This window comes from Rhea pennata, chromosome 19, assembly GCF_028389875.1.
Source record: "Rhea pennata isolate bPtePen1 chromosome 19, bPtePen1.pri, whole genome shotgun sequence".
In the NCBI taxonomy this organism is placed as follows: Eukaryota; Metazoa; Chordata; class Aves; order Rheiformes; family Rheidae; genus Rhea; species Rhea pennata.
The window spans coordinates 5,615,144-5,639,971 of NC_084681.1; the positions used below are offsets into that span (position 1 = coordinate 5,615,144).

Below are 24,828 nucleotides of genomic sequence, written 5' to 3' on the forward strand. Positions count from 1 at the left end.
TTTCAAAACATAACTAGGACTGTTTGTTCTGCCTTTCTATTTATTCATTTTAATTTGCACATAAAATTCAAAAGAAAAACATCAAGTTACATACTATATACACTTCAAAAAGAAATTATCCTCTAGAATGATTTAAAAGTAATCAAAATTAAGTATTACCTTTAATTTACTTATCTCTCTTAAAGCTTCATTTCTTTCTCTCTTAAGCCTTTCCATGTCATCCTCCAAAGAATCACAAGTTGCAAACTATGCATATTTAAACAGGTAGAGTTAGAAACCAGTGCTAACTGCATCTCTCATAATCATTAACATTTTTTCTTAAAAAATCTTGTTAATAAATTCAAAGTATAATCTTAGTTTTAGACTTATTTAAAAATAAAAACTCATTTGCAGAAATACTAAAAATATTTGATAAAATTTTAACCAACTTATCTTCCAAGAGAATAATAACATTAGTGATTTTCAAATACGGAAATTCAAATCAGCAGGCTCCTTAACTGTTTATTACTTACACTGTTAGTAGTAAAATGTAGCCCATTTAAGAAATCTCAGTAAATCACTGTTGTCCATACTCTTAACAAATCACAAATAATTATCTTAACTGCTTTCTGCAAAGTAGGTTGCTTTAAAAAGCTTCACAGAAACTAGGTTATTATAAAGAAAACCTTGATGTGGAACTGTTCTAAAAATTTGTCTAAAATTGGAATAATCTTAAAAAAAAAAAAGAAAAAAGAAAAGAAAAGAAAATGTTAAGCTTTCCAATAATCTCCTCACAACAGTTAAACACTGTACAGGCATGTTCCTTACCTGTGAATCTAAAAAACTGGCAAGTTCATTGGCCCCAAATGTTACAGGTTTTTGGTCACCATCTGTTGCATTCAAATGCAAAGAGAACAGATTCCTTGAAACCTGAACAAAATCTAAAAAACAGTTTAGATTGTGTTGCTATAGTCTCCACTTTCAGTTTAGTACCAGTATCACCAAATATAACGCAACTGCTATTATCATAATGCAGGTTACCCTTTATAAATACAATGCCTGCCTTCCATTAGCTTCCTAAAGGAAGCCCTAATTCTTCTACAATTTTGTCAGACACATCCCTCAAAGCAGAAACATTTGTTCAGGCCAGTAAAAATAAAAACAAAAATTTTCAAAATGGTCCTGGCATGAAATTCCCCTCGTTCAACTTGTGTAAGAGAAAGAAAGAAAAGGTGCTGTGAAATTCACCTTTAAAGCACCTGGTTAGAGATGTTCTACATTTGGCAGATCTTTGGCAAAAATTTAAGAGAAATCTGCACACCTAGTATACAGCTGCCTTTCCCAGTGGATTATCCTCTAAGAGGAGGCTCTGTCTCTGGAAGTAAGAGGGTAAACTTCATGGAAGCTCACTGATAATCTTTTCCTTTGCAAATCTTTCAAATGCCCTCTAGAGACCTGGTAAAATTTATGTTGACCAAGAAAGTTTTAAACAGAAAAATTACAACCTTCTCAGTTGATAGGGCTTTGATTACACATTTAATTTGAATGTATAAACATATTTATTGCTACAACATGACAGAAAAGTGGAAAGATAGAGATCAGTTTGTGCATACTATAAATTCTGATGGAATATCAAGTATCTTGCACGATAAAGATATTTGAAAATCCAGTTTAAGTGAAATTTCTATCAGTACTACCATCATAACTAATGGTGTATGACAAATATTCTGAACTTGATAGTGTCACCCACCAAACTTGTCATAGCTAATTGAGGAAACTGGTTTCCATCAGAATTAGGTTTAGCTAGAAGAATCATGATGGTCTCCATGCAAATCCTTCTATATATCATACAGTTCAAATGTTATGGCACTCACAAAATTAGCATGTTAAATGATCAGTCAGTTTAGTTGCTTCAAGAAGTCATCTTAATCATCAGTACTCTTCCAAATACCCAAGTAATTTTTGGAACAATTACAGAACCTCTCAAAATGAGGAGGCCTCTATTTTATGGATATTGATTTCAGTCCTCCCCCCCCCCCCCCCCCCCAAAAAAAAAATCATACAAATATTATGCACATAAATAAAGATAACAATGAATAAAAATACAACAGTTTTATACCTTTATAAACTGCTATGGTAGTCTATTAATATTTAATACAAAGCAATTTGATAATACAGAAATGTGTGCTTATATCTGTACTTACACATTAATTCAGATGCAATACTTAAGAACACTTCAAGAATGGTTATTTTCTACAATTAATTACACCTAAACTGAAAGCCACTTCTAACAAAGCATCTTATGACTGCTTCTTAAGACAAAGGAGTAAATATGTCAAGTGTTTAAAACAGAAACTACTTTCATACTTCATTTTAATGAAATGTTTTCTTAAGGACATATTCATTGAAAAAAACCCTTACACTACTAAGATGCCCTATTCGCAAGGTAAATTTAGAAATTTGTAACTGAACACCAACTCAAACTTTCTCAAGATTGCGTTTTATTAGATACAATTGTGATATGCTTTTCAACCACCATGTTTCAGAAGTCCAAGTTTGGGTATTATCTATTATTTACCAATCATAATACCAATGGGTATTATCTATCATTTCTATATTCTTACATTACTCCATTTTCCAGGGCAATTAACAAATGATTACCTCCAAAAGACACTGTTCCTTCAGAATCCTTCTCAAGCTGCTGCCTTATGGCTTGTTGCTGTTCATTTGTGGGCTGTATCCCAAGATAATGCAATGCCTGGAAAGAGAAGACTTACTTGGAGAAAAAGAAAAGGACTAGGAATAATGACTGAAGTGATATAGGTGGAGTAATTAAAGATCTTCACTTCAAACAGCCTTTTTATATTATAGTACTCTCTCACTGAGAACACTTTTATTCCAGAGACTCTTCATGACTTTTTCTACTGATTTAAAGATATTCAAATATTATTTACCCTTGAATGCAAATGGGTAAAATGAATGCAAAACCCTTAGTAACAGCCTTAAAAATCCTGGTGGATGCTCAGATTCCCAGAAGATAATAGAGCTAATCATTAACCAGATTAACAAAAACAGTAATTTGCCTGAAACATAAAATGAAGCAATCTCAAAGAACAATCCAAACGGGAAATTTTATGTATGTTTTACACCTTCATTTTTGTCAAGCTAGAAATATTCTCCAGTTGTTTTATATGCACCATTAAGGAGGGAGAAAGAAAAACTCACAAGATTAAAAGTACTTACTTTCTCCAGCTTTTCTGCTTTGAGATGAACAGAAGAGTTCAAGAAATTCTTCCTTCCTTGTGGCCTATAATCATCAATCTGATTGAGAGAGAGTACTGTGAAGAAAAAATTTTAGATTTAACTAAACGAAGATTGAGTTGTAACTTCTGGTTTCTGAATAATTTGTTCGGAAACTCTGCTCTTCAAAGTAATCCCAACTTAATACCCAATTGCCACAATAAATGTTAATATTTGGACTGATCTTTTTTAAAAATAAGAAAAACACTATTGAATAAACAAAAAATATGGATACTGCTTGATTACTTAAACTATTTTGAAATTATCCATCAAAAAGTGACAAGTAGCAAATTACTAGAGAGAAACAGGGAATAATTTCTAGAGATGCAAAAGAAGAAGCATATGGCTTATACTGTTTTTTTTTTTTTTTTTTCCAAGAAATACATTGAGTAACTCTGGGAACAGAAGGAGAAATACACTTATGAATTCCAAGAAAGACCAGCAAGACGTACCCTCTACACATTCAACAGTTCCCAAAAGCATATCGAGTGAACTAGCAAACACTGTGGAAAGAGAGGGAATGACTTGTTGCCACTAAGGACTGTGCTCAGTAAGCTTAGGCTGAATCTCAGCACACTTTTTTTTTCCTGAAGAGGAACTCCTTTCCAAAGCCCACCATCCAATAAACTCTGTAGACAAAGTGTTCATCACCACCTCTCCAGTCCTTTCAGTCAGAAATAATTTTGCATAATTTTAACTGGTTGCATTAACACAGTATGGCACATTTTTTTGCAGAGAAAAATGGAATATTTATTTATAAATAAATATAAATTAAATCTTAATTCACTATTTCATTAATGCATTAGAGAGGTGCCCAAACCAAAATCGCTATTTGAAAACTGAAAAATTTTAGTTTGAGATTTGCTCTAACAGAGCATGAGTTACATCGCAAAAAAATTTTTTTTTGATTTCACAGAGTATCTGTTTCCAAGCTCAAAGTAATTTACATTCTCTTTCTATGCCAAAAGCATAAACCAAAACATCTTGAGAAATCTCTGACACTAACACCTCTCACATGCTATATTAAATTCTGAAGACAGTGGGCTAGGACCTCAGCTGAATTGGCACACTTCCTTTCAACTCAGAATGAAAAGCTTTGTGCATGAATTTCTGCAAGAATTTCTCAGAATTATGCTCATTTTTCTTACACAAATTTTAAAAAATCTCCAAGCTACTTTGATTTTTCAAGGTTTGACTTGAAAAACGGCAACTTTGATGAAATTCTTTGATGAAAGAAAATGGCACCTTTGATTAAGGATGTGCTATTAAACAAGACTAAAATGAAAAAAATACAAGAAACAGTATACACTGGAGTTGTCAAGTATTTCCACTCTCCATTCTAGTAGTGATTTTTACAGTAGTTCCACATTATTCAGGCATGTTTAAGAAACTGGTTTTCTCGAGCTCTTTTAAGCAACAATGACACTCCCATGTATTGCATAATATTAATCAAGAGTTTTATAATCTGAACATATTCTGAAACAGCCTGTCTTATGCCTCTGATTTAGTTGTGTTCTTCATGATTAGCATGACAAAGCTGCTTGATTATTAAACTCAAGCTTTATTAAATATTACAACCTTTCCAGTTTCAAAAGTTCATATTCAGTTAGCTAACCCTTCAGCTAATCCTTCTATGGAGACCTTTTCACTTAGCATTAGGATATCTAAGACAGGCCATAATAACCCCAGGTACAATAATGTCAATGGAGCAACATCCAGGACGAATGATGTCCTGCATGTTTGTCCTTCCTCTTCTCAGACACGGACAAATCAATTTGAGGGGCAGAGATTATGCTGCTACTGTCAGAAGTTCAGGTCTTCATGGAGAAATAAAGAACATAAATCACAAGCTTATCACATGAAACAAGAACATAACTCATCATGTCAGACTTCTGCATCTTCACTATTTATAAATGCAACGAATACAAGTTTCCTGAAGGAGTTACCATTACAGCTCTGACTTTGTTCTGATGAAATACCAGAACATCCTTCTATTTTTCCTAGCTGTTCTTTTTAAATTATATACTTAAAGATATAATCAAAGTATTGTCTTTCTTTGACCACCATGGGTCTCAGACATATTCAGGAAAACCCACTCTAGAATTCTATTTGTTAAAAATTGAAAAAAAAAAAAAAGTTACAGGTTTGCATGTTATTTCTATTCTTACAATACGCTGTCCTGATTTTTTTAAAGGTGCAAACAGTATACATCCACAGAATTTCAACAAATCATGAAAGAAGAGTTTCCATGGCAACCTAATCCTGATCTATATGTGAGTCTTCATTATCTGGTTTCAACTGAGTCTATTACCGTTACTGCTATACAGCAAGTGTTGTGATCATTTGTTTTTGTTTAGTTTCAACTGTTTGTTATAAACAAAGTCCATTGTAAATTATATTTGAAAAAAGTCACTGCACAATCTATTCACCTCAGTACTAAAAAAAAAAAAAAAAAAAAAAAAAAAGTCTAATATTCCCTTCTTTAAAGCTTATGGATTCATACTAGGTAGTATTTTCTGTAGGACAGTTATTGAAGAAAAAACAGGAGATGGAGGCAAAAAGAATTAAATCAGAAGTTACCAGGGGCAGGCACATCAGTAGGACTGTTGTCTACAGTCTCAACTGGAGATTGCTCTTTCTTCTTGATTCCAGTTTCCATCTATGGGGGCGGGGTGGGGGAAAATCAAAAGTCATGAAAGGCCATTTTCTGAAATAGGTTAAAAAAAATCAGACTAGAAATGCATGTTGATCTACAAGAGAGGGAGAAGAAGGAAGAATGGAGGGAGAAAGGAAGGAGTGAGAAGGCACAAGGTGGGGCAGTGGGGAATGCCATTAAAGTCAAAGTTCTGATTTACATTAAAGTTCTGATCCACTATACCTATAAAACAAAATTTGTTTTTGTTTATTTTGTGGCAAGGAACCACTTAAGAAAATAATATCAGCCCACACATAATTGCAAGCATGCTCAACATAGGTCCAGTTTAGATCAGGGACTTGTACAGCTGAGTTTTGAATAGCTTCACAAATGGAGATAACATACTCTCTCTGGTCAACCTGCTTCAATGTTTATATTTCTGACAGGAAAGAACAAATGGGCAAGAATTTCAAGTATGAACATAAGAACACTTGAGAATCAGCTCTTTTGACTTTGTATTTGACATGGAACATTTTATTCTCTGTTCAAAGGAAATATTTTATTTAGAGTTAAAATCCTATAAATTGGTAAAGTTCTTTGAAAAACTGAAATAATGGAGTAATTCTAAAACATTCTCTCTTGCCTCAAGTTCAATACTGCTTTTTACACTAAGGGTAAACTATACAAAATTAAAACAATGAATGTGATTCAGTCAGAAAAAGGAAAGAGGTAAACACACACACCATTCCTCTTGGATTCTGTTTTTTAATCAAAAATTTCATTATCATGAAGGAGGTATAACTTGTGAGATCTGTACTTACACATACACAGTAATCAAAGATTCCCTATCTTTGAAATATAAAACTGAATAACTAGAAAATATCTCATTCTTAACCTTTATTGCCTAACAAACAGTAAAGAAAACCTTTGTATCTAAGAACGCCGTTAATGCTTAGTTCAGTTGATTTGATTTCTTGTCACAAGTCAACTAGTACTCTTATTCCTCTCATCAAGTTGGTTTATTCTACTGTTATATGGTATGCCATCTGGAAGGATCTTGATATTCCAAAGAATGAGTATTTTGCAGGAAAAGGAGCCAGTCATTTTTCTTACTAGAGTGGAAACTGAATTAAAAGAACCCTATACTGAAATTTGAATAGAATTCAGAAAACAACTATTTGCTCAGTTTATACTAACAGAAGTCATAAGTATACTCACAGCATTAGCAGTGAACTTGGAGACAAGCTTCCCATTAGGAGATGCAAGAGGACTAAGTATTGCAGCCTGCTGCTCTCCATATACTACAGAAGATGTTAAGAGAGTGGATGGACGTTGCAGATCCTCTGAATAACTGGCAATGTTTTTTTGTCTAATAAAAGCTATCTCCCAAAAACTTTCAAATCTAAAATAAAAAAAAACTCAGCATATTGTGTACTACATTGTTAATTAGATGATACACTACTTTTGCAAAAATGGCAGTAACAAATACCTCATATTTGTTCTATTGATTATACTTTTTGCCTCTTCATAGGAGACACCAATCATTGATTCTTTGTTTACGGATACAAGCTGATCTCCAGGCTTCAATCGTCCATCCTAATCCATAACAAATAACAGAAAAAACAAAAACACAATTTTTTGTATAAACTGCTAATGCTAAAGAAAGAATCGTTTAACTACTGCACTTTAGCACACACCTTTCAATCTGTTAGGATAAGAAATACCAAGAATGACTATAAATTTTGCCTAATCAATCTTCAGGGAATAAACAGTAGATGAAATGAAGGAAGACGACACCAAGACAACATGTACTGTAGGCTTTCTCACTAACAACATAGGAAATGAAAGCACCCTAAAAGCAGCTCACATAATAAATCCCATGTTGACATTATACAACTTTTGCAGCCTTTGTTTAACAGTGGACAACCACTTCATTCAGTAAAGTTGTCCAATTAACTGTTTTGACTAATGTTTATTATATACTAAAACTGTCTATGGCCTCACATCAGCTTTTCCAGGATAGGAATCTTCCCAAGACTGTACAGAGTTCCATTTAAATCACCTGGTATTCCCCTAAAGGCAGACTCCTCCACGTGGATAAAATATATTATGGGATCAAGGCCTCACCTAATATATCAATGCAGACACATTACACCAGAAAGTCCAGCAACCTAGCCACTGGAACAAACCTCTGAGAGCAGAAAGTAGTAAATTCATAAATCCTGACATGCTTATTATAGCACTGAAAAAGTCTTTTATTATTTTTGATAAGTGAGAAACAAAAGTAGATGTTCTGTTCTTTCAAGTTACTGTACCTATTCTGCATAATTATTCAGTATCACCACAACTGCAGTCATTATCAAAACTTTATCATGCAGAAATGACATCAGTGAACTTCTCTACCACAGAGAGTGGTGCTTCCAGCAAGGAGTATCTGCTCATCTGTCTATAGGAAGCTTCTTTACTAGTTAATCCAGCTGTGAGCTTAATTAATTTGTATTTGAAGAAACAGATATTCTTGGCTATAAAGGGGAATTTTCAGGCACTTACTAGCCACAGTAATCTTACTAAGAAAAACAGATTCCTCTCTTAGGAATTCACTGGTCAGGAGTACCATAAATATAATACTGTCAACTTCGTGCTTTTGTTGTATTACTCATTGCAAACTTTTTACCAACATAGACACGTATCACATTTCTTTCTCTGTAAGACAAGACATTAAATATGCTAGGCTAGATTTCTCATTAACATAAAGCTCCTTTTATTTGCATTTTAAAGAGGACTCAACAATTTAACTGAAAATTCATGTCATTCATCTGCCTATGATGGATATATTCATGGTTACAGAGTTTAGCGTTGCCACATTCTTCTAATGTAACATGCATAAATTACATGCAACATACCTGCATTCTTCAGTTTTTAAGAAATTAATCACAGCAATAATCTAAAGGTATGAAACAAACTATGCAAAAGTAGTTTTGCAGGAAATATGTAAAATTAAGCTGATCTTGAAGGACTTATTTTACCTATTTAATACACACATACATTAAGTTTTATCTGCTTGATTTCAATCCTATGACAGAATTTTACTTAGTGATTTCTTTCTGGAAAGAAGGTCCTACATGTTCAAGTCTGCTGGCATTCAGCCTATTACAAGATGTGAACTTCAATGCTGCCCTCCTATGGCAGAGACTTAAAACATGCTTGCTATTTAGATTCCTCAAACATACGATAGTCAAAGTGGGACAATTATCTCTAACAATGATAATATTAGAATCTACTGCAGATTAATGACTCTTTCTCAGTCCATTGATTATAAATGTGATAGGCTTAAAATTAGATATTTACGATGGAAAAATGTTTTAAAGGCCACAACAAAATAGGTAAAGATTACTATTTATCTACGAAAAGAAGTTTTGAAGAAACATTGCACTTCGTTTATTTCCATCACTGCATTTTGGGATTAACCTTGGTCTAGAAAATTTTGGTCAGAAATAGCTATAGACCTAGTTTTGTGGCAAAAATTACTGCTGATGAAATTACCATGTACTCTCACTTGGCAAGGAAAAACAGATACCTGTGCATCAAAATAACCATAATAACACTGGGTGCAAAAGGACATGCTTGGATAAAGCAGTTTTGTGTGCTTGAACTGTTTTTTATTTCTTCTTTGAAATGTACAAATCCTCCTGTTTTATATATTGCATTCATTGGAAATGAAGGCAGTAATCAGCACCAATTCATACATTTTACTAGCCTGGACTATCAGAAATTGTTATTATTCTAATCTCACCCACGTGATGCTTTCCAACTGCAAGGATTGAGCTAAATTCATACAAGGGGAAAATGATTGTTTGAATGTCCAAGATTAAAAAACAGAGATGCAATCTGCAGCTGTTCCATTTCTGCTGATTTACCTTGAATCCATGCATCATTTAACCTCTAAAAGAAGTTTGTTTCTTTTTTTCTCCTATGCACTGGGGAATTAGATCCTCATCTACCTCACATTTTAATTCATAAATAATTCCGTACCACACCATGGTTACATGGTCATGAATGGGATACTTGTGCTTAGGGAATAAGCAAGCAGCAACACGAGACTATATACACGACACTAAATTTTATCTTTACAGAATAAATGTATCTATAGTAGTAAAGTATGTTCAAAATGAAAGGAAAAATTCAGGTGACTGAAGATTAAAAAAAAATCATTAAAAAAAATAAAACAGAAGATCTTTATATTTTTTACCTTATGACAGTCACCACCAGGGATAACTTCTTGAATATAAACCAAAGGCCCTTCATTTCTGTTAATTCCTCCTACAATATTCAAACCTAGGCTTGTTCCTTTGCAAACAGAGATAATTTGAAACACACTATCCCTAGGAAAAAAGAGAAAAAAACAGAAAAATAGAATTACTTTACAGAACTAGATACTCAGTTAAGAGTCACGACTGGTATAACATCTTTATCTTGTTGATTTCATATATATGTATTACAGCAACCAAACAGAAGTAGCAGACATTTAATCCAAATATTCAAGCCCTACAGTGTCTACTTCCTACAAAATCAGCAACTTTAGTTATTACTTCTGGCAATTCCAACTTGTCTTTTAAAAACCCATATATTATTTCACAAGACTAAAAACTCCTCTGTATTATAGACAGGCTTATGGGAGGATCTATGTACACATAAACTAGAGGCATTATTTGTTAGGACACACTAAGATCAGAAGTCAATTCAAGTAATCTACTTTTACTAGAAAATGAGGAGAAAAAAATGGTTAACACTTAAAGCGTTTGTAATATCAACAGTATTATCAGTTACACGATTAAAAAACAAAATCAAAAACATTGAGCACTCCAACGCTCAACCTAACATTTTCCCATGCAACCAAATACAGTATTTTCTACAGCTTAAACAACAGAGTTACAGTCATCTTCAGAAGTTACTTTGCAAGCTTTGGGGATGGCGCTAGGACAGAATCATTTCTGCTGGTCATGGCAGTAATATCCTTTGGATGCAACTGAGGACTCTGTGACCTTGAGGATGACCCAGAAGAAAGGCTGTCAACAGGCTTTGCTTAAAGAAAAGAAACAATGGAAGAAAAAGAAAAAAATAAAATACACATTTGGGAAAAGGTACAGTTTCAACTTAAGTAATTCAGCAAGACTATTTTCATGTTAGAAAGCACACAAAAAGCAAATAATAAGCAATCAAAAGAAAGCTTAAGTCTATACAGCTAAGAATTGAGAGCCATTCAGGGTTCCAAAAATATATTCTTTAAAACCCAGTAAGTGATGATTTTTTTTCCGAACTGAGGGCAGAACAAACAAACAAAACTTCTAAAACATCTTGAGTCTCCTTCCTAAAGGATAATTGTACAAGTTACATAAAGGCATTTGATCTAGGCAACAATTCCAGGAGGATTAGAACTTAATATAATCTAGCTCGAGCTTTTATTGGTACTTTGAAATCTTAATGGTATGTTTTATTTACAAATATCAAACACTTTTCATGCTATTCATTAAAATCGCTGTAAGTGGGTGGTAGTGTATTTATTTTAGAGCTGGGGAAACTGAGACACAGATCAGTCAAGTTTCATGCATAGATTACAAACTAAATGTTAAAGTCATAAGTAAACATATGTGTTTTGCCTGACTTCAGTCACTTGCTCTGATTGGTCTAACATACCCTTCCCCAAAACGAAAACTGTTTTAAGTGCTATCTTCTATTCCACTATCAGGCTAGGAAGCAGTTTTGTTTTCCTGCCATGAAGACCACAGAAATATCCTTACCTGCCAATAGTTGTGTTGGAGAACTTCTTGCAGAGTCAGTGTTACTGTGAGAGCCATACCTATCCATCAGGTCAAGGAATTCCTTCCTACGGTAATAAAAAGATGTTCTTTGTCAGAAATTTACATTATTTCTAAATGCAACCCTTTAAATCCACTATAATATATCCAATATAATAAACAAGGCTCCTCAGTTGAAAGTTTTGACAAACATACAAACATTCAGAAGAGGTAAGAAAAAGATAATGTAATACAGAAGGATAAAGATGGAATAGCAGTAACTATGAATAAAATGGACTATTGATAGAAAAGTTTAATTACCTCTCTTTACCCTTTAAGATTTTTTCAGTCTTAACAGTTCAAATCAACTCCAGATACCAAAACAGTGACATTACTTAGGTCCAAAATGAGATACTTATATTAGAAGAAATCAGATAATATACTTGTATGTTTACAGAATGCTTTTAATTTAACCATCATGGAAAGGAATCCAGAAGAGACCAGCAAACAAATTTGTGGCATCAACCTTAGTCAAAAAAACAGTAGAGAAGAAATTAACTATTCAAGTATGAGTAAAACAGACACCAATTCTTAACTTCTATTTAGTTTTCTTCTATTTAGTTTTTTTTTTTTTTATAAGACAGATATAAATCTGAAGCTTTTAAACAACCACTCTCAAGTCTTGTTTCAAAAGAACAGGAACAGATGAAGACATCTATCAACTAATCAATAAAGATACAGTTTTCCCTCATGTGCCTCATGTCAGGCACACCGTTGAAAAAAAAAAAATAAAGTAAAAATAAAGGTGGAAGTTCTTTCCAGAAACTGAAGAGATTATAGCAAGCTGCCCAAAAAGCAGGACACACATTGAGAAAAAACACACAATATTACACACATTGAAAACAAACAATCAAAAAAAAGCATGATTGATCTAATATTGAATATATCTTGTTTTAAGAAGAAACATAGATTACAGTCTGAGTTATGAACACCTCAGTAACAAAAGATTTTTAAAAAATAGAAAAAAATAATCTAGAATGATGTAAATTGGAAATATCAGCAAATTAATCTTACAAATTAGAGAGAGAACAGAAATTAAGTGATTGCAGTTCCCAAGTAATTCCTGTGACTGCAGAGGGTTATTGAAATCTCATCTTGATACATTATTTAAAAATGAAATAATAAAACGTATAGAAATAATGCTAAATCCAGAGTGCATCCAGAAGCACAATGAAATATAAATCAAATAATATTTTATCACAGTCACGAGAAATTCATTCAGAGGTGTCTATGTGAGCGAGGGACTGTATGTAGTGGCAAATTCTACAGGCCACAGGGCATACCACCAAAACAGTAGAAGGACTGATGGATTTTAATTATTCAAGGAGGTTAGAGGAACTAGGTCATTATGCTTTAGATAAAAGCAGATTAAGAGAGGGCCTCACATATATCTACACTAACAGAAAAAAAGGAGAGGTCAGAGGCCTCGGACTCATTTAAATTTCTGCCAAATACAAAAATAAAGGGCAGAAAGAGAAGCTTAAGGCAGATGGAGGGCTAAAGGAATTTGGAGAAAAGTCCTTTATGGAGAGATTACTTAAGTGGAACATCCTATGAAAAGCAAATACCAGCAGGTACTCTTACAATAATTATCCAAATAGTTACATAAATCTTTGGAGGAAACAGCTGCTACACCAAAAGCGAGTATGAACCTGGATGGGCTTCCTGGCTTCTTTCCATCCTAACGTTTCCCACGATTCTATGCTAATATTGGTTTATACACTTAACTTCAGGTAACAAGATTAAAGCAATATTTTAGTATAAATGTCCTCATAGTGGAGGAATTATGAAGTATCTGGTACACTGAACAGTTTAACCTACTTATCCAGACTAATTCAGAGCTTGTTAGAGATTGAAAAGTGAATTTAGGAAAGGGGAAAACAACCAACCAAACAAACAAACACAGGTTAGCCTTTTATTCAGATGGCAAGATCTACTTCAATTATACAGTTTTGTACTCTTGTGGGTCTAGTATTTTTACTAGCACTTTTTACATTTGAAATAGTGCAAACCAATACATTATTATCGCAGTAAATAGCTTTTAATGTTCTCAGCTGGTAGCATAAGGTTTCAGTTGTTTCAAAACTGAAATTAGAGCTTACTACTTTAATTGATGCAAAAAGTGTAATTAAACTAAATAGAATAGCTCATTTTTCATTGTCCAGTACACTAACAAAATGTTATCATAACAGAGAAAGCTATGACATCTGGTGTAATTCTGTGATTAATTCTTAATCTGAAAGCTACACACAATCCCCTTCCCTACCTTAGCTATAGCATTGGATTTTATCAGTTTTGAGGTAGAATGTTTTTAAAACAATGTTTCATTTTTCTCTTACTTTGCTTCTTCATCTCTAGCAACTAGTAGAGACATATGATTGGATGCTGATGCTGTTCGCAAGATGTCAACAGCCCTAAAAGGAGGAAAAAGCAATAAAATACATATATACTAGTGTTCTGTCATGAACTATACTCTGAGTGATAGTAAAGCAGTAGGAAAACCAACAAATTCTTAAAGTAGTTAATCATTCTGACTGCCAGATGCAGAGAAAAAAGCTTGTCAACAGCATAACCCAAATTGAGCATTGCAGAAGTGAGTGAAAGACAGGCTCTGCAGTGAGCCTGTGCCTGGTACAGGAGTAAACTGGAATTGCCATCTCTTTCCCTTCCCTTTTATCCACATCTCTTCCAGGATCCATTCTACTACTTTCCTAGATTTCACTGAGGATTAGCAAGCTAGAGCAGAGCAGAGTACTGCTCAAGTGTGCCTCATTTCTCAGGATTTCCCTTAGCAACGCACATTGTAATTTTTATTTATTTGAATTTTAATTCTACACCTCAATCAACCCTGTGGACTTTATATTGATCACTAGTGATCCAACTACAGAAAATATCCAACATATTCTACAGATTTTCTAAGCAACTTTTCCTTGATTACCTCATTACAAATAATTCATACTTGTTAGCTGTATCATTTACTTTCATGGTTATTAAAGCAGCAGATAATTACAAAAATATTAATGCCAGATCAATGTTTTAGTGCTGTTTTCAAATACATTTGATAACCTACAACATTAAGAAATGGTTTATTCTGTCATTATACAAGCATGTGAAGTACTGTCATCTTCCACAACAGCTTGCTGAATTAGACTTATATCATACGTTAATTGCCAGTTTAATTAACTCCAGGGACCTCAGGGGAGTTATCTTCTCTTAATCAGTGGTTGATATGATCCAAAATACTTTACAGCATAAAACATACAGCATTCCATACTCCAATAAACATCTAGTCATCTGTATAAACATACCTCTCATTGGTTACTCCAATTAAGTTTTCTCCATTGACATCTAAAATCAGGTCTCCAGTGAGCAAACGGCCTTGTAATGAAATTAACAGTAATTTATGGATCAACATAAAAACAGTGAACATATTAGACTACTATAATGAAAAAGAGTTTTTCCTTTCAACTTTATTTGATCTAATGCAATAGACACAACCTTATGAGTTTCAGTACCTTAGGCTCAGAGTATAATTTAGCTAAAATATTGTAACAGACTATCAGTATCACAGTAACCTCAGTATAACCACTAAACCCAGCAATGTTATTTAGCTATTTGTATTATTTATACATAGCACACATGTATTTGCCAGACTGGAATTCATGCTTCACAGCTGTAGATTTAATTTTCAACTGAATTTTTATGATAAAAGTTTCAACGTATAAAAACATTAATGTTTTATACATTCCAAAAAGACATTTATAAGAGTGTTTTAGAAAAGTTTTTATTTTTTAACTTTCTCCAAATCTCAAGTTTAGGAATTATTATTTTTGAAGTAGATTTAGGTTACTTTAAATGATCATTCTGCATAAAGCCAAGTAGAATCTCAAAAAAAGCCATACACTGATCTAGGACAGAATGATATTCCATAAACTTTTATTACTCGAAAATACATAGGAAAATATGTTCCTTCCACACTGAACACCTAAACTAAAGTCAAAAAACATTTATTGGAACTCAGAAAATACTGGTTATCTACATGAACAAACACTCTTAATTCCTACAAGTTAATAGGGACATCTCAACTCTTATTTAACTGTGCTGAAAGATTACCAATTCCTTTCACATCAGCCATATCTAGATTTGAATATATTTTCAAAAACAGAGTATTAAAATCTCCCATGAAGGATCTCTGCTTCATGTCTCTATCTTAAGGAGAAGTCACAGTATCACAAATAGTAAGTAACCATATTATTTTAAATATGCTCATACACAAAGTAAAATAAAGATGATTGGTCCTGACAGTTTTTTTTTTTATAAAGTAGGTTTCTAACAAAAAATTAAAAGCAATTATTTACTATCTACAGCAGCAATCCCTCCAGGTAGAATTCGCTTAATGAAGATTCCATAATCTTCTGCTGTTTGTGCCCGATAACCTCCAATAATTTTAACTCCTGCAGAAGAAACAAGAAACAAGCAAAACGTTGTTTATTCCACCTACTGGGCTAAATAAATTTACAATCAAATCCAAAAAAGATGAATAAATTAAACTTCTACTGATATCAGTGTGAAGTGAGAAAGTTCATCAGATACTTTTAGACTTGGTTTACTCTTAATAAACAAAATGTGCAATCTAATTACCTAATCCATTCTGACAATCAGAAAAAGAAATGCGGTGAACGGCTCGATTGATTCCGTGAGGGCCCATAATAGTCCTAAGAAATAAAATAAAAGTCATCATATTTGTAATTACAGAAATACATACAGTGCTATGTTAACATAGAAAAAATTACAGTGAGCATGTTTTTAACTATAATACAAATCAAAACTAGTTTTCTTGACTGGCAGCTCTCTCTATATACGATACAGGGAAAAAAACGAAAAATAAATCTCCTCATAATAAAAATAAGATGGTATGGTGAAATAAGGTATAATAAAACAAGGTATACTTAGTTTATTCCCTTTTCCCCAGAGCATTTCAGCCAAATTCTGAATCCCACTTTGTAAATAATAAAATGATTATGATTAAATAGCAACAAAATCCCACAGCCATGTCCAACTTAGGATCTAACCAAGAATATCACATCACAACTTCTTAAATCAGGCAACAGAACTTAAAACAAGCCACAGCCAAGATAGTATATACAAAAATTTTTCTAAGACATAACTTTCTGCTTATTTAAGAACATAATCTTTTCCCTACAATCTCTCATTTCTTTACTCAACATTTTTCTCTTTCTCTATTTATAAAGGCTTCTTTCCAAACCCTATTGCTTGCTCCTCTACATGCCCTCTCATCCTAAGACAGAACAGCAGGATAGCATGTGAAATTGTCTGAAGTATGACAACTTTTTGGTATGCCCTTGATAATGGTGAAGAATTAAAGAAAGTAAAATTAAGAGTCTTGAAATATAAATTTACAATTTCATTAGAAATATTCCCACTGCGCCATACTGAGAATATAAAGCATTAAGAATCCCTATAAATTCAGATTAGTCCTTTACCATTTTGTATTTTCATTCAGATGAGATATTATAAAAAACCCAAGTTATATCATATATCCCATGTTCTTCACAGTTCAGCTTTTGCACCAGATTCATTATACAAAAAAGCAGAAGCACTGCTTAAATTCTTCTGCTTTGACCTACATATTGTTCTCTATTAGCTAGTGACTTGTATTTTCTAGAGTGTGATGCTAAAGTGAAATGGAACAACTAGAATCCATTAACAAAGAGAGAGAGAGAGAGAGAGAGAGAGAGAGAGAGAGAGAGAGAGAGAGAGAGAGAGAGAAGATCAAAGTGGAGGACATAGTGACCTAAATCCTTTCATACAACTAAATCCAGCCCACAGCTTGAACTCCAAGCCTGTAGCTGGTTATTTTTACAAAAGCTGGAGTAAATGTCCTTGTAAGGACAGAGGAAAGAGAAATCCAAAAGGTCCAAATGTTCCTAAATTCCAGCACCAACCAAGAGATGCAATTCCTACAGAGCATTCCAAATTCCTTCTTTTTCATAAAACCAAAACCAGATGAGATCTTTATCAAGGAATCTTTGCACTTGCAAGGATCTGAAAACAAACTATTTGTTCTACTATCTCAAATTCCCAGGGACTTGCAAAATTAACTTTTTATTTTAGGAAAGCTGGTCAAAGGAATGAACCTAATAATTCATCTTTAAAAACAAAAAGGATGCCTATGCTTCAAATATTGCTGAATTTTCACTGCAGTATTTCTCGCAGTATTTTTTCCGTAGGCTGAAAAGAAATGATGGAACCTAATTAGCGTATCTTCGCACTGCCAGGATCGTAAATGACCTTGCTACTGTGTAACACACGGTAAGACTCACTTTATAAAGCTAAAAGTGAACCAAACTACTTTTACTTAATCACACTCCAGGAGAAATTAAAAAAAAATATTTTCCATAACATTTCTGATAAATTACTTGTATACTAGAGCCGCACACTACTTTGCATTATTACCTAGCACCGACACATAAATTATTTCATGATTCTAAACTGTTTTGAGGCCAAAAAACAATATAATAATCATCATCTTTACAGATCTGTCCATGATGTGTATCTATTTTTGAAAACTGAGAACAACACTGGCCTTAAAAAAAAAAAAAAAAAAAAAAAAAAACAGACAATTCTTTCTACTTTTTCCCACCTTATCTTTTGCTACTATTGTTCTATGCTCTGCCACGCTCTCAAAAGTTTTCACAGGGCAGACATTTCTTTATGTAGTGCAAGCACCAGTATCACAAACAACTGTTATTTACTTTTTAATATATAAATCTTTCAATAGTAGTAGGGATCTCAACTTAACTGGATTTTCCTTAAATAATTATTTCCAGTACATTATGACTATACTAATTTACCAAGAACATTTTACTTTCTCCTGATCTTTTGATGCTAATATTAGTGAAGGCTGAATAGTTGTTGTATTGAATAGTAGTTATCTGAATAGAAAAATCTTAGTTTATGAATACCATAATTAAAAAGAAATCCTAAATGCTGTTATTAATAATTTAACTTTTAAAAATTAGTAAATAAAAGCAAGAACAAGCTTTCATGAAATTTTAAAAGATCAAATCTCAGACTTTAAGTCTTCGGTATTTCACAGAAATAGAAAGTTCCTAAGAAATGGTAGAACCTATTTATCTCTTACTAAGTAAAATGATGATGAAATACAATAAAACATGGGCAAAGAACACTTATAGTGAGAAAGAATCCATATTTCTTGAAGCAAGCAGGCTCTCATAAGAGAGACCCTAACTTACTTGAAACTGATTCTGACAAAGACCATAGAGAGAATACAAAGACAGGATGAACTAATAACCCATAACGGAGAAGAAAAAGGTATCTCCAAAACAGGGAAATTATCAGGACGTTGCCATCTACAATTAATATTAGGTAGGACTGACACAAGGCATTTATGCTCTAAAGACTAAGTCCCTCCACTATATGAAGTTTAAAATTACTTCATAACATGAACACTAAGGACAAGGATTTTCAAATGCCCCAATCAGTTTAGGATATTACATCTTGCTGACTTTCAGTGTTCTCCCACATTAATTAGAGACAGATGCTCAAGACATGTTACTTGTCATCACTGTACTAAAATAAGATGATTTAACCGTTTCAGTACATAAGGACTTGGATTTAGCTCCCTTCCAACATACAATTCATGATTATTGAACAATGATAATATGAATTGTTAGCTACTTCCCAAAACATTAAAAATATGCTCAGTAATATAACTAAGGAAACAGATAACAAAGCTAATTGGCAGTGGTAACAAAAATAATCTCAGTGTTCTTCATAGAAAAAGATGTAAAGAATCAATTAGGTATTACTGTTCATTCCTACAGAAGTCATACAACTATAGTTGTAAACAAACTTTCAGTACATAAAAAATGAAAAAAAAAGTGAGAAAAGAGATAAAAAAAAAAGGGGGTATACAAAACATGTGCTATACCTTTGTAACACTGAAATTATTCCAAAAAATGACTAAACTTAACACTTCAGCTGAAGTCCTGGATTATTAATAGACCAAGCACTTATATTTTGGATCTAGTAAAGGCCATAAAAATTAAATCTTTTATATCTTTTTTCTATTAAACAGTATGTGTAAGTAAGTTCAGCAACCTTCTATTCTAAGCCTTCTAGAGACTTATCAGAATGTGAGATTCTGGATACTCTGTATTCCTCAATCAATTCTGTATTACCTGTATTCCTCAAAAGTTACTAGTCACTAGTCCACAAACAAAAACACTTAGCTACATTTATCAGTGGAAAGAGAATACCCTTCCATCGCAAAATATATATTATTTGACACTTCCACAGCTATCTAAATAATAAATCCTGGTTGCTCATGAAAAGGAAAAAGAATCTGTAAATGGCTACAGCTTTTAAAATATCTTTACTGTACTTTTTCCAATTACAGACTAGGGAAATCTCATCAAGACCTAATGGCTCGGCATACCAGTATAAGAGAGAGAGACCATCAAAACGCTCTGGTTCATCTTCATCTCCTGGTGAGAGCAAGGACATTCTTCAATACAGCAGAAAAGACAACAAAATATTGAAAACAACCTAAAACTGAAGGCTTCCAATTCAGCAGCATAGAGGATACATTCAGAACTATTTCTGCTACTAACCAAAAAAACAAACAAACGAACAAACCCTCTCCAAACCCAAACAGAGCCTTAGATGAGCGTGTCTGCCTCCTTAATCTTCTCTGAAGCCCTCTGCGTCACATGGACTAATTCACCTATCAAGGTAAAGCTTACTTTTTCTTTGTTTTAAACAGCAATTTGTAGCAACTTCTGATAAACTCAAAAGAGATACATTTATGATAAGTGTGATTATACAATCTATATCCAGCATTAGCCAAATGAGACAAAATAATTGTTTACTGTTCCCTCCAAACAATCAAAAGCAATCTTCCTAATGATTGGATTATATACATCCACACACAAAAGGAAAAGCCAACAAAACAGACAGACTAAAAGTATTAACGAAACAAATGCCATTGTGCTAATACTTTCCATTCTCAATTATGGTATTGATTTACATGTTTTAATTTGGTTGTAGTGTTTTAATATACAACAGTCAAAACTTAACACACAATTTGGCTTGTTTAATTCCTGTAGAAACAGAAATTACACACATTTTTCATGAAAGCAAATAAAAATGGTGCAAGAAAAGAACCCATGTTTACAGCTCATCATGATATGTTTTATAGTACAAGTAGGTGAAAAATAGATAAAGGAAAAGAAAAAAAGAAAGAAAAAGGAAAGACTTCTATAAGTCACATTTTACGTTTCCCTGAAAATTGTATCATCCCTCTGTTCCTTTCTAATCTTAGTAAGGCTTCCTTTTTTAAAAAATAAAAAAGGAATGAAATATTTTAATTTTTAATTTGTTGATTTACAATGTCCATTCTCAGCATTCAGCAATCTAAACTGTTCTCATAAATTATCCTCTACTTTTCAACATTGGCTTCCAGGGATACTTTGTCAAAACTACCAAAAAAGCAATGTAGCCTTGTAGGGCCTGCTTATTTCAGATTAGCCAATGGGATATCAACAAAATACCCAGAGGAAAGAATTTCTTCTGTTACATTGACTATAAGCTAGTTGAAAAAGGCAACATACACAACTGCTTCTGCAGAGGTAAGACTCTGTGCTGACATGAGACTTGATCTCCAGGGAGATACACACATATTCTCTCAGATGCTCTAAGCTTCTGACATCGGTTTGAGCAACTATTTTCTTCCGCAGTGTTTACAAGATTGTTTTTCATCAAACTAAAGAATAAATACATGTACTCTCATTACTCTTCCTCTTTTTAAAGGAGCTTAAAAAAGTTACTGTTTGAAATGAAAACCAAAGATGCTGTATTCGCTAGGGTCTTCATATAAACAGAAAGATGAAACCTCTAAAGCAGAGTTACCCCATGATAAGACAGCATCTGTCAGTGTCTGGGGCTGCACAGCAGGACATCTTGGTTGTGCTATGGATGCACATGCTCATCTCAGATGCTCTTTTTTATTATTATTATTTTTTTTAAGTTGCAGTGCCTATGGCTTAACATGTAATTGTTTTGGAGAAAGGATTTTTCATCTTTTTGGTTAAAAGCAATGTGCTACATAGCATTCACATATACTGAGGTCAGTCCTCAGAGCAAAGAAAGCCTGCAAGCTAAATACAGAGACAGACAGAAAGGCAAAGTGACCTACTACAGATTAAGGAGCAGATCAGTGATGGAAGTGGGAACATAAATCAGTCTTGTGATTCCCACAATGTGAAGAGCTCCACTAGAGTCAAGTGGATTGTTTATATATATTTAGTGAGGAAAACGTGGCCCCTTCTAAACCACTTTAATTCTGCCAGTGTTACTAATATTCGAGCCCCCAAAAAGAAAAGTCTTTGATATTTAAGCACAATATCAATCGATATGCTCTAAGCAACTTATCTAAGATGGTGAATAAAATGTCATTACCCTTTCTACAACAAAATTTTCACTGTCCTTAATATCAGTAGAGTTCAACTTGTTGTATTGGTATCAGTAAAATTTGTCAAAAATCACTTTGACCAATACAGCTTTGCTCGTTTCTAGTACCATATTTTACACAACAGAAACACATATATAGAAAACTAATATAAATATTACTCAGGGCTATGTACTTCTACTATTAAAAAGGTAAAATGCTTTTTTAATAAACCAGGCATGACAAAAAAACTCCCAGCAATAAAAGCAGATAGAAAATAGTACAAAACTTATTATTACTCCCACCTCTTCTTGTGGGAAAACCCAAAAAAAGGTTAAAAAATAAAAGACATATTCTTCTATCTTGTGAAGGAAGCAGATTAAGATTCTTTTTCAAAGAGCTAGTAAGTTACTGTCTTCTAGCATCATTATTAATTATGACTCACCTTTTCCAAAAGAAATTTTGTAATGGTTTAGCAATCAAGGCAGAAAGGTTTGCCTAATCTATCATCTGCTAAATTATCCTCTAAACCTTCGTAGCAAGACAAGCTCTTTCCATTATAATTAAGAAAAGGCTTTTGTAAAAATCTTATAAAAGTTTGTTATGCAACTGCAGCCTTCCAGGTTCGTAGACCTAAAAGGGTGAATATTCATTAAGACATTAAGGATCATAGTTAAGAGAACACTGTATTATCTAGTACCAACAGACACTTCCTTCTGATCTACCCAAACCCACTAATTATTCAAAATACATTTTGCTGATTAGGTTGTTACAAAGATTAAAAGAAAACATATGTCATTATATATCAAAATGTTAAACATGCAAGAAAAAAGGAATGAGCCACATTGTAGCCAGAGAAATACAAAAGGTTTAGGGCTTTCTTGTATAGAGAAGAATACATTAATTAAAGTTTAGGTAAAGCCCAATTAACATCTAACCAAATACATTTTTGAAACACTGCACATTGATACCTTGTCTCCTAGAAGAAAATATTATATTAAATATAGAAAATGATAGACTTGAATCATCAGGTACCGAACATTGGCATGCACTTAGTTTTGCACTTCAGGTTAATCTTTTGAGAAATTGTTTATGGAGTGATCTAGTAATCATGCAATATACCTTCTAAATAAACCTAGCAAAACATTGCTGTTTTGAAAATATATATCCTGATACTTTATAGTCTGTATTTCCATTTGACAAGCATAGTGTTTGCTTCTTCAGATTTCAGTGAAAAGGAAAATAGCTTTAAAAATTTTACTTTATTTTATTAATAAATCAACCTGTCTTTGAAATGGCATAACTCAAAATCCATGCTAAATGGTTTGTCGGTACTTTTGAGTACAATTTGTTGGACCTACTGCATAAGCACAGCAAATGTGAAACAAGCCAGCATAAGCTGTCTATGTCTATTTTAAAATCTGATTTTTTTTCCTGACAACATTGGCTTGGTTATTTAGCAGTACAGAAAGAGTCTGGAATTAAGATTTTTCAGTTGTGCCTGAATTTGAGTGCAACATTTAGAATCTGAGCCAACTTTTTCCTAAAACAAAGTGGATAACATTACAGTTTTAACCTAGTGCTGATTAACTTAATGAAAAGTTTCAGAGTCATTTCTTTCCTTTATGTGTAAATTTAATGATGCTATTAGCTTTTGTTAGAAGCTACTTCAGTTTGTTTCAGTATCATTTTTTTTTCCCTTAGGAAGTCATTAAAACAAGTTCCTACAAATGGAAGTACAATAATTTTTATATGACAATCAAATAATTGAATAATTGTTATAGTCCTGTCTGAGGGGAGGGGAAAGTACTTACTTTTTATTTGGATTTGTTAGGAGCTCTGCACAGGACATCTTCTTAGGTGCACTACTCTAATAAAAGCTCAGAATGAGGAATTCTGAAACATAAAGCACTGGGTCATATCCAAGATAATAATTGCTGTAAAAAAGGAGAAACCACGTTTTGAAACTTAAATGGCTATGTTTATTCTCAGACACTGACAACAATTCTTACCGAATACTAACTAGCTGAAGATAAGTGGGAAAGAACAGTGAAAACCCAGACATAATTTATTGCCGAAAAGTATAACAGTAAGTAGCTAGCAACTCGGAGTTGTGTGTTGTACCAGAATATCTGACATCCTCATTTCCTCTTAAATTATGACGTTGTAAGTAGGAGTAAACTCAACCCCTCTGTGCTTTCAATCATCTTCCGAAAAATCCACTAATCAATCAAGGTTATTTTATCAGGGGAACTCATATAAGTGCAAAACACAAAATAATGATGAGCTCTGATTTTCTTCTAACAAGGAGGGAGGGAATTTTGTTATGAGCAAAATACGGTGTTTTATTTCTTGTTTTTTTCCCACTTTTTTAAACTTAGTGTCTAGTATTCAGCACAAGAGGCACTTTTGAATTCTTAAGTATGTAATTCAGAAGCCAAAAGGCATACCAGGTGCAGTTACATATCACTAAAAATGTACAAAAACAGTAGTTCATATTGTATTCTTATTTTTACAACAGGTCTACAAGAAATACAATATTTGAACTACAATCATCTAAAAAATTA

General features: G+C 33.0%; 1 protein-coding gene across 10 annotated transcripts in view; it reads right to left on the reverse strand.

Annotated features, from left to right (window-relative positions):
* STXBP4 (syntaxin binding protein 4) overlaps positions 1-24,828 on the reverse strand; it is a 71,418-nt gene that overhangs the window by 45,505 nt on the left and 1,085 nt on the right. For 4 of the 10 annotated variants that reach the window (XM_062591628.1, XM_062591627.1, XM_062591626.1 and 1 more), the window contains 15 exons: positions 24,076-24,157; positions 16,411-16,484; positions 16,128-16,223; positions 15,078-15,147; positions 14,109-14,183; positions 11,713-11,798; positions 10,867-10,996; positions 10,164-10,296; positions 7,404-7,510; positions 7,133-7,316; positions 5,860-5,938; positions 3,223-3,317; positions 2,641-2,737; positions 808-920; positions 160-246 (listed from right to left, as the gene is read on the reverse strand). In XM_062591628.1, the coding sequence (XP_062447612.1) occupies positions 160-246; positions 808-920; positions 2,641-2,737; positions 3,223-3,317; positions 5,860-5,938; positions 7,133-7,316; positions 7,404-7,510; positions 10,164-10,296; positions 10,867-10,996; positions 11,713-11,798; positions 14,109-14,183; positions 15,078-15,147; positions 16,128-16,223; positions 16,411-16,484; positions 24,076-24,113 (1,464 nt within the window). In that variant the 5' untranslated portion in view covers positions 24,114-24,157. Of the gene's footprint in view, positions 1-159; positions 247-807; positions 921-2,640; positions 2,738-3,222; positions 3,318-5,859; positions 5,939-7,132; positions 7,317-7,403; positions 7,511-10,163; positions 10,297-10,866; positions 10,997-11,712; positions 11,799-14,108; positions 14,184-15,077; positions 15,148-16,127; positions 16,224-16,410; positions 16,485-20,251; positions 20,320-22,706; positions 22,731-24,075; positions 24,707-24,828 lie in introns of those variants that run through there. The other 6 variants (XM_062591630.1, XM_062591631.1, XM_062591633.1 and 3 more) reach the window with 6 other exon arrangements.